This window comes from Artemia franciscana, chromosome 14, assembly GCF_032884065.1.
Source record: "Artemia franciscana chromosome 14, ASM3288406v1, whole genome shotgun sequence".
NCBI lineage: Eukaryota > Metazoa > Arthropoda > Branchiopoda > Anostraca > Artemiidae > Artemia > Artemia franciscana.
The window spans coordinates 10,222,359-10,239,472 of record NC_088876.1 but is presented as its reverse complement, the minus strand read 5'-3'; the positions used below and the strand labels follow the sequence as shown (position 1 = coordinate 10,239,472).

The 17,114-nt window shown below is 34.1% G+C and overlaps 1 protein-coding gene across 4 annotated transcripts in view; it reads right to left on the bottom strand.

Annotated features, from left to right (window-relative positions):
* The window catches only part of LOC136035292 (hemicentin-2-like), a 215,730-nt gene that overhangs the window by 26,189 nt on the left and 172,427 nt on the right, over positions 1-17,114 (bottom strand). For all 4 annotated transcript variants that reach the window (XM_065716978.1, XM_065716981.1, XM_065716980.1 and 1 more), the window contains exon 7: positions 91-227. In XM_065716978.1, coding sequence (XP_065573050.1) covers positions 91-227 — 137 coding nt within the window. The remainder of the gene's footprint in view (positions 1-90; positions 228-17,114) is intronic.

Here is a 17,114-nt window from a genome sequence, read left to right as displayed (position 1 = left end):
GGGATGCTTACAACTCCAGGAAAGAACCCTACTTCACAACTACACATGAAGAATTACCATAAAACGCTTGAAACTAGAAACTAAATTTACCATTTAAAATATGAACAACTACAGTTGTTTGTGACTGCTCAGATATAGCACACGTATAATTTCCTGCATCTCTTTGTGATGCGTTTGCTATATAAAGTCGACTTACAGCTCCTTGGGGTAGCAGATCAGTTTTCACGCTGAAATAAATATGATCATCGTTTTAATTGAAAGGATTACAAAGAATTCAAGATGTTTAACTATGACACTCAAGTACGTGAGATTATCTTGCAAATAAACTCGAATTCTAGTGTACATAAATACTATTACAATAAATAGAATATTTAAAGGATAGATATGAATAGAATTTAAATAATAATAAGATAGATATAAATAATAGGACAGGCATAGATAAATATAAATGTAATAGAATATCAAATAGAATATGAAAAATAGAAAAGGACTTTTTTTGTCAACTCAGAGCTCAGTTTTTCAGAGCTGTTTTTCTTGCTGAATAACAGATTGTTTCAATTTGGGTACCAAAATCCCGTCACTGCTTATGCTAAATCTCAAATAAGGCAGAAAAAAGGCTAAGAGTTAATCCTACTTTTTTATTTATCTGTAGATTCTGCCAAGCTGCCCTTGGGATGTTTAACAATTTTTAAGCCAAATTTGAGTTTTTTCAAAGTTTGGCCTTTTTTGTGTCAAACTAAAAGTCTTATAAGTAGGAAAGGAGTGGGAGTAGAAGCCTTTTTAAACTTGCGCCGGCTATACATTGTACATTACCATATCAGCTGTATCTTCGAGTGCGAAGGTTTGGTGGGTACATTAAAAGAACATTTCTTAGCACTCATTTAGGCTGTGTATTTATAAAATTCATTATAAAGTTTAAATACCTGGAATTCTCCCCCAACTAGTACAAAAACTTGTCAATGTAGCAAAAAGCTCCTTATTACTACTTTCAACGTTGAAATTACTTTGGAACATTATTATAGCTATTTTGTCAGATATAGGTTACTTATAGTTAATATCTTATATTTGATATAATTGCAACGTTTCCCAAATATATTTGACAATATTTTTCATAGAAAATCGTCAGATATTGAAGATTATTATACCAGATCAAAAACATAGTCGAAATATGTTTTAGGTTTGAAGCAAGTTCAAATAATGAATCAGTATAAAGATCCTGTTTCTCTATATAGCATAGTTGAATATATGCAAAACTGATAAAATTGAATCACTTCACAGACGAAAAATGTTTGAGGCTTTAGGGTAAATATCTGCATACTACTTTTTGGAGGCCAGCTAATCAATGATTATTTTGTTAATGATGGTATGTTTAATATTCACTTTATTTTGGTTATGCTAGTTCATTATTCGGTCGAGGTATATTCTCGCCGATTATTTATTTACTTAGCTCATCAAGTTACAGCTTTTATTGTCAGAGTTGGTTTCAAATCATCAAGCACTATGATTTTGATGCATTATTCATTATTCTATTGAAGGTCTTTCAAAATAATTCATATTTAATAATATTCAGAACAATCTATAGTTCATGTCCTATTAAGGAAAACTAGCAATATCCTCATCATTAAGACATCGATTTACACTCAACTTTGAGCTGAACTAAAAAAAAAGAAAAATAGTTTTAGGAATTGATGGAAACACTTTTCAAGAAAATTATGGGTTTTACTTTGGTTGTCAAAGGAGTAATCCTGAAACTAAATTGGAATATACATTTCCTGCCATACCAGAAATTTACCATCAGGAAAAATCATCTTGAAGATGAGTTTCCAGTCTTTTCTCCCCGTTGCATTTCCGATAGTTGGGTATGCGTCGGTTTTATGGTCCACCAGAGCGGTGTTGCGCAGCAGTAGAGTTGGAAATGTTGTCTTTTCCATCAGATGCAAAATAGAAGTTGATGGGAATAGACCTTAACCCTTAAGTAGACTTCACCAGTGGATATTGCCAGGTATTATTGTTGTTAAGGACTCACAGCATTGATAGTGAAGTAACGATGAATAATGACCGACGCTACATGCTTCAAAAATTTATTGCATTTGATCGTGGATTGATGCAACAGATGTTTGTTTTGAATCCAGTAACCCAGCTATTTCCTTATCTCAAGTAACAAAGGAAATATTAACCAACTTGCTACAATAGACTGCAGTTTTGGGGCCTCTAGATCTTAGGATCCTAGTCTTAGCTCTTACATTAATCAATCTTAAGAACGAAATAGCAGAATGTTTCTAATATTAGTGTCATAAAATAGTTCTCTTGGCTTTAAATATCCAACTAAAACAATAGGACCAATTCCCACTTGAACAGTACTTAGAAGTAACAATTCAATTTATCTGAAAAATATTACTTAAAGTGAAATATGTGAGACATCTGAACATATGTAGAAATTTTCAAAATTTTGGCAGCTTATGCCTTAAGGTCAATAGAAAAAGAGTTGTAAGCCTACATCAATGTAAGTTGACCAATGGCGGGGGAAAATCTGTGACGTCAAGAGTTTTCACCCTAAAATATGTTTTCTGGAAGGTCTTATAACCTTTTGAAAATCATGTTCCAAACAGAAGTATCAATAGATAGCGCAAAAGTCTGCCGAAGTAAAAAGCGGTATGGTTTCAATGTCTTGTTTTTGTTTTTTTTTTTGTTTATCGAAAGTAAATCGAAGGCTTCGTAGATTAATTTTGTTTTTGACTATAAATAGAAATTGCCCGTTCGGTTTTACTCGTAAGGTATTCCCCCTCCAGCCCAGCTGGAAGTTTGGCAGTCTAAAGTGGCGACTGAGTAATATCAGCTAGAGGCAATCCCAAGTGCAAAGTTTTCCACGGATGGTTTTATTTATGCAATTAAATAAAAAAAGTTTCTTCAACTGAAAGTAAGGAGCAATATTAAAACTTAAAATGAACAGAAATTATTACGTATATGAGGGGGTTGCTCTTCCTCAACACCTCACTCTTTATGCTAAAGTTTTTTAGTACTTCAAAAGAACTTTTTATTGTCCCAATTAAACGAAAATAGTGTTCCTGGAGTCGTTCTAAAGAATTGGGACAGAATGCGAACTTTAGCGTAAAGAGCGAGGTACTGAGTTTAAGTTTTAGTGTTGCTTCTTACTTTCAGTTGAAAAAACTTTTTTGTTGAATTTCTTACTGTTTTTTAAATAATTCCATGAAATATGGTACACCTCCACAGAAACTCCCTCCTCCCCACGTATTTATTCTCTAGACAATTCAATCCTGGTGAAAATTTACCCCGGACAATTACCCTTAATATTTCGACGCGTAAAATTGAGTCGGCAAAATGAAAGCAAGACTTAAGATCAGTTTCGTATAGGAATTCTGGCAATTCCCCCAGTGTAAAATTTCCCCTGTAAAATTCACTCCCTGGAAAGTTTCCTACCCATGGAAAATTATCCCCATGCAAAATCCCACCAGCAGAAAATTTGCCCCTCAACCCGAAAAATGTATGCATACTTGCCAATAACAAATTTCCCAAGTTGTTTTTTTTTTGGGGGGGGGGGTCAAAATATTTTCTAAAGCATAGTTATTCGGTATTTCAACTATTCTGGACGAAGTCGCTATCTCAAAATTTTTATCAGACGATTTTGAGAAAAAGGGGCGTGGGAGGGGGCCTAGTGGCCCTCCAATGTTTTTGGTAACTTGAAAAGGGTACTAGAACTGCTTATTTCTGTTCGAGTAAGACCTCTCGCGATATTCTACGACCACTGGGTCGATATAATCACCTCTAGGGAAAAAAACAACAAATAAACACGTGTCCGTTATCTTTTGTTCTGGCAAAAATCACAAAATTCAACATTTTTTGCAAACAGTAGCTTGAAACCTTTATAACTGGGTTCTCTGTTACGCGAATTGGGTGGTATGATTTTCATTAAGATTTTATGACCTTTAGGGGGTGTTGCCCCTTTTTTGAAATCAGGCAAATTTTCTCAGGTTCGTAACCTTTGGTGGGTAAGAGTAAACATAAAGAAAATTATATATTTGAAATCAATATAAAACTTATTCTTTTGATACGTCTATTGTTATCAAAATAACGGCTTTGAGTTTCGTTTCTTTTGAGCCAGGTCGCTCCTTACTTACAGTTCGTTACAACGAACTGTTTGATATGAAAATAGCTTATGTATAAATCGAATATGTAAAATCAAATGCATGTGTGCATTGTGTTTTTCCCTTTTCATGTCCTGTATATATTATTTGACTGTTCATCCGATAGCCAAAAAACTTTAAGAATTTGGTGAGTACACTCTTGAGAAGGTGTTGGGCGTAAACTTCCTTCCCAAGACCCTCTTAAAATTTTTTTTACTGACCGAAATTACAGATCCCTCAACGCAAATAATCGACAGTTCTTTCCTGTCAAAATATACAAATTTTCTGAATACCCAATTAAAGGGTTAGTTAATTATTGCGGAAGCATAACGATTGAATAAAATCTATGTTCGTGTTTATCGAGTAAGTGTATTATTATGTTTTCGATTTATGGGAATGGAAGAAAATTGTTTGGGGGAACTTTTCCAAAGGAGAGGGAGTTTTACGTGGGGCTGGAAATTTTCTTTCCGGGGAGAATTTTCAGAAGGAAGAGGGAATTATCGGGCGGAGGAATAGTGAGCGGGATAGTTTTCCGGGAAATTTTTTTCCAAATTTTTTAAATTATATATGCGATTGTTATTAAAATGCGAGGGGAATCTTATACGGGGAAGTTTCCGTGGAGAAGGGAAAAATTTTGCTTAGATTTCTTTTTCGACGATGGCAGCAATAAAAGAAGGATAAGGTGATCGTAATTGGCTTATGTTATTTCTTATTGAAAGTGGAGTATAAACCTTAGTAATAATACTTGTCCAATCCACCCCCCCCAAACACTAAATTAGACCAAAGGAGAGCAGAAATGAAGCAAATAATACAAGGTAATTCAAGCTAAAAATGAATAGAATTCACTTTCGCTTAATAAATAAGACTTAAAATGAACTGAAATTATATTGAATAGTCGAACCAAACTTAAAACGAACAGAAATACACCACAAGCAATAGAGGGCTAAACCCCTGAAGCCTTCTAAAGGTCAGAACGTCATTTTTACTTTACTAAAACCAAAACGTATTTGAAAATTTCCTCTCTAATAACGTTAATACATCAAAAATTGCTGAGACTTCCAGAAGGAGACTTTGTCCTTCTTATTATAAGCTAGAGACATCCAGCATTTATCTAACATTCAGTACATTTTCATTAGTTCTTTTATTTAATCTTTGTTATTATGGTGACTTTTTTGGTCTTGTTGAATTTTCAACAAATAAGAATTGCACTAATCGAAGTAAAACAGCAGAAAGCAGACTAAAAGTATCGGCCAAAATATTTGCTTTTTCTTCAAATATTTGTTCACTGACTGAAAAAATTTCCTTGGTTTCGCGATATAATCGATCTTCGTTCTAATTTTTAGCCACTGGAGTTTTTGAACTCATCTGTTATCTTGACGAACTCCTGATTTATACTTTCTTTGACGAATCGTTCAAAATATTGGATTTTACCTATATTTGAGATTAATAATTTATAATTGTAAGCCCAAGGTCGTTTCCAGGGAGGTGGTTAGGGGGTAAAAACCCACCTGGAATGTTCTTCAAACTTGTAAAAACATAACAGAAATGAATCTAATTTTTTTTTGCGTTTTTCAAATTCTGTTGTACCCCCCTCCGTCGAAAAAATACTTTTCCAACCCCCCCCTATCTTGGATACAGCCCTGTGTAAGCCTTTCCTTGTCCATTAAAGCCTTGTACAATTTACTAGCAGACCACATTTCAGGCCCTAAACTCAACAGCTACTGTATGCATTTCTTTTGTTCGTCGATTTTGATTATACTCAACACCATATTTCACAATAACTTCGTTCATAACATTCAATCGAACAACTAACTTCAAAGAAATTTAGTCCTCCAATAGAAAATCTTACCATAACTGAAGCAATTTCCAAAGGCTGACATATAACAAGACTAGTTGAAACGACAAGTTATGTTTTCCTAGTCTAATTGCAATGATCTCAAAAGTTGATGGATAACAACCTTGAAGGTCATCTTGAAATGGCCTTTAAAGTAAACACTAATGGGGTGGGATTGCTCCCTCTCATAAATACATTGATCCAACAATGGAAGCCGAGTAGATTATCGTCATGACAATTTTCTTTGGAGCAGCGAAGCAAGAAATGAAAATTCCCAGAAATCTAATGTCAGACATTATTTACGAAGGCAGTCAAGATAAACGCAATTCACAGAAAATGGATCTCCTTTTAGTATATTCCCATCAATATGCATAACCTATACATGATTTTTTTTATTTTTCTCGGTAAGCAGAGTCATGTAGTTTATTTTGTTTAATATTTTATCATCCTTTTTACTATGATAATTTGTGAAAATCTATTATGTAATGTGATTGAGCATCGTATAAATATTCCACGTTTATCAAGCATGATGGCTTAGTATGTATGTAAACTGGCCAACATTCATGTTTGTTTCTTTTTATGGTGCATTGTATTGTGGTCAGTTTTTTTTTCTTTGTATTCCCTGATCTTGGAGGTTTAAATTGTTTGAAAGAACGCAAAAATAACGTCTATTTTCTTATTTAATGTAACAATTTTTTTTATGTAGAGATACTCTTGGAATATGTAAAGCAACAAATTCCTATTTGTTTTCAGACATAAACAAATTTCAGAACTAACAGACGTTTTTAGTGAAGCGACAATCGGTCTGTAATTTCTCATGCAGATAGTCTATTTTCTACAATAAATTGGATTATGTTTCGAAATAACCTTTCAGGTTATTTCGAATTATCATGTAATCTGTTAATTTCTGTTGTGTTGCTTTGTATGTTTACTCAATAGGCTAACCACAGAAAGATAAATATTAACATATTTCTATAACAAAAAAGGTAAGAAAAGAAAAGTAACAGAATAAACCAAAAATTTGCCATTCAAATTTTCTTAAAAACATACTCTTCAGTAGACCTTTCGTTTTTTAACACCGGGTAATTAACCGGGTAATTATCTTTCCTTATTAGAGCAATCCCTGAATGGAAACAAAGCTGATTAATTTCAAACAGAAAATCTGTGGGGCTGCAAGACAATAAATGAAAGAAATACAAGAAACATGTGGTTGGGAGAGTTTTATAGAGGTAATCATTACCCTCAGCAAGATACAAAATTGTTAACTAATAGTCTGTGTCAATGATACTAAGAAGTCCATCTAGATGCATGATTAAGCCCTGACTTTCTTTAGGGAGTTGAGGGAAATACGGAAGAGAAAAAAAAAGTCCAGTGGATGAAAGCACCCTGGTATTTTTCAGAGCTACTAAGTGGATTTATAAAAAGTTTTAAAATTGATTCTTACTAACATCAGGCTCATTGGAACAGGGTCGGTGCTCTTTGTCATCTAAAATCGAGGTATTAGCATGTTAATAATGGGAGTAAAGCACCTTTTCTTGGGACAGTAGCTACGGCGTTCCAATACCATAGAGAAGCTAATAAATAAAATTAATGAACAATCCTATTTTTGTTTATTAATGGTATGATAATCATTGCTACTTTTTGGTGAAATAAGTTCCTAGTTCTTATGATCTTACATTTGGAATCTTTTTTTGAGGGGGGGATAGAAAATTACCATAGGTATGTTTCCAGTTTTCTTTTAACTGAATTATTTTCTTTTTTTCTTAGCGTAACAGTTTTATCAAGTAATATCCGACTGGTTTTCTTGCTATAGCGGAATCTAAATCATTTTACTTTCTTTCCTGGTTACTGAAATTAGCAGTCGTCATCCTTTGAAGTTTCGGGTCCTAAAATTAGCAAGATGATATCGCGACTACAAACGATTCAAAGAATCTTGACCAAGGAGCTGAAGAACTTACTTTTTTATTGTCGAAATGCAAGTTAGACTACAAAAAGTAGTTTTTTTGCATCTACTTCCTGAGTGAAATTACACAAAGGGATGCCATAATCTTATGGCAGACGCGGGCAGGGTATTCTCCGTGTGGAATGGGCTGTCACGTAGAAAGTTTTACGCAAATGATTTGATTTATATTTTTTTCCAGGCATCTATCGCTCTATTCTGTTGAGGAGGAAATCTCTTTCGAATCCTAAGGCGGACAAAATCTTTTGAATATAAAGGTCCCCCCCCCCCCAAAAAAAAACTCCTTGAAAGAAAAATGAAATCCAGAAGAAAAAAAAACTCTTAAAGTATTATGTAGCATGCCACATGTTCAGATTCATTACGTAACATCCCACGTGTGTATCCTCAGCTACAAGCGGGATTCCCCAAGGGGCTCTGAAGAAATAAGTCACGTGAGTATGCAGCATCCTTAACATAAATAAACATTCCCCCTATTACGTAAGAACCAAAGAAATCTTGAAGAAAAATGTCTTAAAAAATATCTTGAAATGTCTTGAAGCGTCTCAAAGAAAAATTTCGTAAAAAAACATCTTGAAATGTCTTGAAAAGACTTGAAAAACGTTTTGAAGAAAAATGCCTTGAAAACATCTTGAAATATCTTGAAGAAAACTGTCCCTGTGACGTAACAACGAAAAGTAAACAAACTCCTATTACGTAACAAACCAAAAATCAGATTTGACAAGGCCCCTCAAGGTTTTTTCCTGGCCCTTGCAGGTTTTAAGTAATTAACACATGCATCTCTTAGAAAACATTCCCTATTATGTAATTGACACTTGCATCTTGAAGAAAATTGTTAACAGCTTTGTCTTTGGACTCATCTAGTTATAAATTGATAATAGCTATGTCTTTGGACTTGTTAGCAGTAAATCCAGGAAAAAAGTTTCCAGTTATTTTCTACGAATCTTTTGGGCGAAATTTGACCTATCAAACAGTTCGTGGTAACGAACTGTAGTAGGGAGCGACCCGGCTCAATAGTAACCAAAACTCTAAAAAATAGAATTTTGATGCCAATACATACATCAAAAGAATCGCATTTTAATGTTGATTTTAAATATATAAGTTTCATCAAGTTTAGTCTTACCCATCAAAAGTTACGAGCCTGAGAAAATTTGCGTTATTTTAGAAAATATGGGGAAACGCCCCCTAGAAGTCATAGAATCTTTACGAAAATCACACCATCAGATTCACCGTATCAGAGAACCCTACTGTAGAAGTTTCATGCTCCTATCTACAAAAATGTGGAATTTTGTATTTTTTGCCAGAAGGCAGATCACGGATGCGTGTTTATTTGTTTTTTTGTTTTTTTTTTGTTTTGTTTTTTCTTTTTCCCAGGGGTGATCGTATCGACCCAGTTGTCCTGGAATGTTGCAAGAGGGCTCATTTTAACGGAAATGAAAAGTTCTAGTGCCCTTTTTAAGTGACCAAAAAAATTGGAGGGCACCTAGCTAATTATTTAACCTCCCAAGCTAATTATTTTACCAAAGTCAACAAATCAAAATTCTGAGATAGCCATTTTATTCAGCGTAGTCGAAAAACCTTATAACTATGTCTTTGGGGACGACTTACTCCCCCACAGTCCCCGTGGGAGGGGCAACAAGTTACAAACTTTGACCAGTGCTTACATATAGTAATGGTTATTGGGAAGCGTACAGGCGTTTTCAGGAGGATTTTTCTGGTTGGGGGAGGGGTTGAGAAGAGGGGGATATGCTTAGGGAACTTTCCATCGATAGTTTGTCATGGCGGAAGAAAATCTCCATGAAGGGAGCGCAGGATTTACTAGCATTATTTAAAAAAAAATGAAAAAATAAATATGAAAAAGTTCTTTCAGCTGGAAGTAAGGAGCAGCATTAAAACTTAAAACAAACAGAAATTAATACCCATTTGAGGGGCTCACCTCCTCCTAATACCTCGCTCTTTACGCTAAAGTATTTTTAGTAATTTCAACTATTTATTCTACAGCTTTTGTGATTCTGGGGTCATTCTGAATGAATTGGGACAAAATTTAAGCTTTAATGTAAAGAGCGAGGATCTGACAAGGGGAGAACCCCCTCATATATGTAATAAAAATATGAGAATACAAAAGTTCTTTACTTAAGCTAATTTATAAGTTACGTAAATCTTTTACTAATAAAAATATTCGTAAAAAAAAAAAATTCTAGTTGCCTTTTTAATTAACCAAAAAACCGGAGGGCAACTAGGCTTCCTCCCCCGCTCTTTTTTTCTCAAAATCATTCGATCAAAATTATGAGAAAGCCATTTAGCCAAAAAAAAAAATGCAAATTTTTTTTTAATTATTCCTCTGCGGAGAGCCAAAATCAAAACATGCATTGATTCAAAAACGTCCAGAAATTAAATAAAAAAACAAGTTTTTTTAACTGAAAGTAAGGAGCGACATTAAAACTTAAAACGACCAGAAATTACTTCGTATATGAAAGAGGCTGCTTCCTCATCAACGCCCCGCTCTTTACGCTAAAGTTTTTTACTGTTTTAAAAAGAAGAATTGAGAGAAAGAGTCAAACTTTAGCGTAAAGAGCGAGGCGTTGATGAGAAAGCAGCCTCTTTCATATACGAAGTAATTTCTGGTCGTTTTAAGTCTTAATGTCGCTCCTTACTTTCAGTTAAAAAAACTTGTTTTTTTTATTTAATTTTCAAAAGGGCCACTAATCTTTATCCTTCGAAAGGAGAATACTTCTATCGGACCTATATATGTTGTCGAGTTTTGGGAACCGTTATTTTTATTAGAAGCCAATTTGGAGCCGTCTCGATTTGCCTAGTTTATCTCTTGAGTACAGTGCTATAACTACAGATGCGTTTCCCTGGCAACATTGGTTGATTGTAAATATTATTAGTGCGTATTAATCATGAGCAAAATAATACATTAATTTAGGAAGAAAGGATAAAATTAGTTTATATTTCATAAGGTGGTTGGTAGAGTTGTGGTTCAAAAAGCAACCCGAAATAAAAAGTATTACTTGGTAAGAAACAAGCTTCATTCTATTATAATTGTATAACTACTAGCATTTATGTATACCTTCAAGCTTCCCAAAAGACAAAGCGTATCCCGTGGGAGAACAAAGTTTATGATGTTTCTGAAGGGTTTCATCGGACTTCTTCCCCTTTTATCATGGAGGATCTCAGCAACAAGTAACATGTTTTTTTTTTAAATAGTCAGGACCTTTTTGTCTCTTTTAAGACTTCATTTCGTCTCATATATTGCCACTTGTTTCTTTTTAGCCTGTTTGTTTTATTTTTGCTCCTTTTGTGACAGGATTGAGGTATAATCGACAACTCACTATTTAGCTGTTTTCTTGTTAACTCTGTTACCTAGTTCTTAATTGTCTTTTGTTTTAGTATTTGTTAAATATAGTTTTTATTTTACTTAACAATTTTTTTAGGTTTTATTTATCCCTTAATTTTTCTTTGTAGATTTATAATAGGTATCTGGCCCACCTGGGCTTGTGATAGAGTAATTTGCTTAGTAAATCTTATATTTTCTCAAATAAACATTAGAAAAATATTAGCCCCAGTCCCGTTTCCCGCCCCTCTGCCTTAGCTTTGGTGAAATGAAGAAGCTTAACAGTCCCCTGGCCTCACACTAGTACCATAGTATGACCATCTACTCTTTCTTATTTATGTTAATGACAACAGCAGGGCGCCGGAAGATCTCCTGCTAAATATGCTATGCGCTGACGATACGGTCTGCAGAACAATATACTGGTAGCTTTCGAGAGGATAGAAACTTAGAAACAAAGATATTTGATTATTAAATCAAACCAACTACTGGTCAAGTCGGTGTTCCTCAGGGGTCCATAATTGGACATCTGCTCTTTCTTATTTATGTTAATGGCATCAGCAGGGCGCCGGAAGATCTCCTGCTAAATGTGCTATGCGCTGACGATATGGTCTGCAGAAGAATATGCTGGTAGCTTTTGAGAGGATAGAAACTTGGTTTAATGCAAATAAATTATCTGATAATATGTCAAAAACCAAGTACATGATTTTTTCTCGTACTGATTAGTCACTACCTGAGCTTAATAGACTACCTATTGATGAATCTACTTGTTTATAGCGTGTATCTAGTGTGAGATATTTGGGTGTGCTAGTTGATCAGAATGCGAGTTGGTTCAAGGTTTTCAAGGTTCAAGGTTCAATCGGGTTTAATTAAAAAAAGGAAATAAACAAACTTAAAATACACTGCTCTGTGACAAAACTCACGTTGAGACCCATAAACATAAAAGATTCTTCACTAACACGCAGTACGGCTCCCACTTCACTGTTCGACACAACCACACGCCTCTTCACTATATAATTTTTTTTTAATTTTAACCATAGGGTTCCTCCTTCCCTCCCCGGACGTACAACCACCTCATCTAAATCACCTAAACTTCATCTAATTTAATTTATCTTTCTTTTTTATCTTTTACTTATTGACCTTTAACTAAATATTTATTTAAATTATTTTTGAAAGACCCGAGGGAGCTCCTACATCTCAGCTCATTTGGAAGGAACACATTGCTAAATTGCGGATGAAGTTGGGAAGGAATTTTGGAATATTGCAATATTTGAAACTTCTTCTACTTTTTCATGCAATGAGATCGATATATTTTTACCTAAGTTCATTCTTATCTGAGTTACTGTCCTCTGATTTTCCTCAATTCGTTTAAAACTCAAATAGAACAACTTCAAAGACAGCCAATTAAAGCACTGCGTATCCTAAAACTTTCATCCCCTCACCAATACCCTTAACATCAAAATCACCAATCAAAAGTGTATATTCTTTTCTTAATATATTAACTGTGGAATTATTATTATCTTTTCATGGAATGATGTTTTGTATTAAGTATTTGGCCAAAATTCTACCGAATAATTTTTACGCCATGGAACTATTTAACCAACGTGAGCTTGATTATCTAACCAGGGGATGTTCTAAGTAAGTTGAACCCCGAGCGTGCACTGAAAGGTTGAGGTTCGTTCTCACTCAGGCACTGCATAATCAAACTTGGGAACGTGCATGGATCGGGTCTTAATCTCGTTCTTTCTGTTGGTACCCTACGGGGCAATTAGAAACTTTTTATTAACCCTTTGAACATTTGATTATTTTTTCTATTTCGTTATGTTCGTCACGCTGACTCATTATCCTGGTTGAGTTTTCCCGGGGCTTCACTTTTATGATTTTATTTTTGTTTTTGGTGATTTGTTATGGAGAGTTCTCCATTTGGTCGCTGGCTTGGGGTGATGCTTAGTTAGTCTTACATTTTTTTTTTTATTTATTTATAGAAGAGTGTGATTGTGTGTAATTACAGTAATATATTATGTAATATATTATTTTGTTTTTATTTGTTATTGGTTATCCAGTAATACAAGCTAGAATCTCAGTCGGGCATACCCTTTTGTAGTTGTATTTAGTTTGTAAATAAAAAGAAACTGAACTTATTTTTAAAGTTTATGAATTGTTCTAATCCCTTGTTAAAATATATCAAATACTTTTGCAAATTTTCAGCCGCTGGGTCCTGGCACTTGGCACACATCACGCTTCTATATACGGATTCTCACTGTCGCTTGTCTTGTAACCGCAGAGAATTTGCGGTCGTTTCATACTGCAGTCCTGGCCGACACTCGGCATGCGGTAGGCTTCTATATATGGATTATCATTGTCGCTTGTCTCTTAACCGCCGAAAATTTGAGATAATTTGCTGTCTTTTCATACTACAGTATTTTCAAAGATATTTTATTACTAAAGCAAGTCCGATTTCTAATAACGATATCTACTAAGCTTCAAACTGTTTGTTTTCTTTTTTAAGATTTTTGAATTGTTGTAATCCCTTGTATGCACAAATATTTTTCAATTACCAGTTTTTTATTCTTTACGCGATTAAATAAAAAAAACTAGTTTTTTATTAACTGAAAGTAAGGTGCGACATTAAAACTTAAAACGAACAGAAATTACTCCGTATATGAAATGGGTTGTCCCCTCCGCAATCCCTCGCTCTTTACGCTAAAGTTTTTAATTGTTTTAAAAAGTAGAATTGTAGCAAAGAGTCAAACTTTAGCGTAAAGAGCGAGGGGTTGCGGAGGGGACAACCCATTTCATATACGGAGTAATTTCTGTTCGTTTTAAGTTTTAATGTCGCTCCTTACTTTCAGTTAAAAAAAACTAGTTTTTTTTATTTAATTTCTGAACGTTTTTGAATTAATGCATGTTTGATTTTGGCTCTCCGTACATAAATTATTAAAATGAAATTTGCATAATAGTTTTTTTTTTTTGCTAAATGGCTTTCTCTTAGTTTTGATCAGCGATTTTGAGAAATAAGGGGTGGGGAAGGAGACCTAGTTGCCCTCCAATTTTTCGGTTGCTTAAAAAGGCAACTAGAACTTTTAATTTTTAACAAACGTTTTTATTAGTAAAAAATATACGTAACTTAAGAACTTACGTAACAAACTCTTATATTCTTATATTTTTGATTATATATATGAGGGGGTTTGTCCCCTCGTTAATACCTCGCTTTTCACACTAAATCTTAAGTTTTGTCCCGATTCTTTAAGAATGACCCCTGAATCAGAAAGGCCATAGAATAAATAGTTGAAATTACTAAAAATACTTTAGCATAAAGAGCGAAGTATTTATCTCCTCCTAAATACCTCGCTCTTTAGGCTAAAGTATTTTTAGAACCCCTCATATGTGTAATAAACTCTGTTAATGCTACTCCTTAGTTTTACGCTCCTTTAAGTTTTCCTCCTTTAAGTTTTCCTCCTTTAATCCGGCGTTAATGCTCCTTTAAGTTTTAATGCTACTCCTTACTTTCAATTGAAAAAACTTTTTCATGTTTATACTTTCATTGTTTTTTTTAATAGTAATGCTAGAAAATCCCGTGCCCTTTTCATTGAATTTCTCTTCCCCCATGAAATATTCCTCCAAGGAAAGATCCCCCCGCATAGCCCCCTCCCCTCAACCCCACACCCAAACCGAAAAATCCCCCTGAAAACGTCGGTACACTTCCCAATAACCATTACTGTATGTAAACATTGGTCAAAGTTTGTAATTTGCAGCCCTCCCCCCAGGGACTGTGGGGGAGTTAGTCATCCCCAAAGACATAGTTATTATGGTTTTCGACAATGCGGAACAAAATGGCTTTCTCAAGATTTTTGAATAAAAAAAAATGGCTATCTTTCAAAATATCTCAAAAATCCGTTGACTTTGGGAAAAAATGAGCGTGGGAGGGGGCCTAGGTGCCCTCCAATTTTTTTGGTCATTTAAAAAGGGCACTAGAACTTTTCATTTCCGTTAGAATGAGCCCTCTTGAAACACTCTAGGACCACTTGATCAATACGATGACCCCTGGAAAAAAAAACAAATAAACACGCACCCGTGATCTATCTTTGGCAAAAAATTGCCTTGAAATTTTTCTATAGGGTTCTCTGATACCCTGAATGCGATGGTGTGATTTTCGTTAAGATCCTATGACTTTTGGTGTTTCCCCCTATTTTCCAAAATAAGGCAAATTTTCTCAGGCTCTTAACTTTTGATGACAAAGACTAAATTTGATGAAACTTATATGTTTAAAATCAGCATAAAAATCCGATTCTTTTGATATATCTTTTAGCATCGAAGTTCCGTTTTTTAGAGTTTCGTTTACTATTGAGCCGGGTCGCTCGTTTCTACAGTTCGTTACCACGAACTGTTTGATTTAATGTCTTTTCATACCGAATCTTTTCAAAGATATTTAGTTATTAAACAAATCAAATTTCTAACAACGATTTATACTAAGCTTCAGTGTTTTTGTTTTCTTTTTTAAGGTTTTTGAAGTATTGTATTCCCTTGCTAAAATATGTAAAATTATTTTTGCATTTTTCACTCTTTACGCAATTTAATGTCTTCTCATACTGTTTCTGTTCAAAGATATTTGATTATTGAAGATAGTCCGATTTCTAACATCGATATGTACTAAGCTTGAAACTTCTGGTTTTCTTTATCAAGGTTTTTTTATAATCACTTGCCAAATAGAGATTCACCATTTATAATAATTGCAAATTTTCACTTTTTTGGGCCTTCCTACTGGCATTATATAACTGGTTGCGTTGAAACCAGTAAGCTTAATGACGTAACGAGTTGATTTTATCTTACAAAAAAAACTAATTTTGAAATTTTCAGGTATTTCTCTAGTTTAAATTAAAACGTCAAGATTATTGCTCAGGCACAACAAATATTTGTGCTGTTTACATAATAACCTCAGAGATTCTGAACTGAACTTATTGAATTGTTGTAATCCCTTGCTAAAATATTTACAAATATTTTTGCAATTCCAAGTTTTTTGCTCTTTACACAATTTAATATCTTTTCATACTGAGTCTATTCAAAGATATTTGATTATTACAGCAAGTTCGATTTCTAACAAAAATTTCTACTAAACTTGAAACTTTTGATTTTGTTTTTTAAGGTTTTGGAATTGCTGTAATCCCTTATCAAAATTTATACAAATATTTTTGCAATTACAAGTTTCTGCTCTTTAAGCAATTTAACATAAACTTCTCCACAAATGAAATTCATTGCAATACTTCTGTATATAAAAATGTCGTCACTCACATAAGCATTTTTTCCGAAATTATGGCTCTTAACGATTCTCTCAAACCTTAGACCTATCTAGATCGTTTTTCAGCCTAGAATATCCCAGGATGCCAGGATGCCCAGGATGCCAATAAAATATGGAGCTGTTTTTGAAAACACTAATGAAAGAAAAGGAAAAGAAACAAAACGAAGAAGAACTGATAAGAAAAATTTAAATAAGGACAGTCATACATAGAACAAAGGTAGGATCAACAGAGGACAATTTCAAAAGTGCGTTCATTAATAATCTGCCACCGATATTTCTCATTTCTTTTCTGCACTGCAGACGCTGGAACAGTAAATTTGTATTGCGAGGATAGGGAGCCATTGTTAGTCCAGAGACGCAGCCATAGCAAATTTCGCATACTTGTTGAAACACTTCCGTAGAAACTAAATATCTAAAGCAGTAAGAAGAGACGAAAATGGTGCAAGGACGAGCAGATGTGGTACAATAAATGCATTATAATCACTAGATACAGCGGTTAAATTAAATTTAATCGCAACTAGTTAACCATACACATATCTAGATTGTCTGGC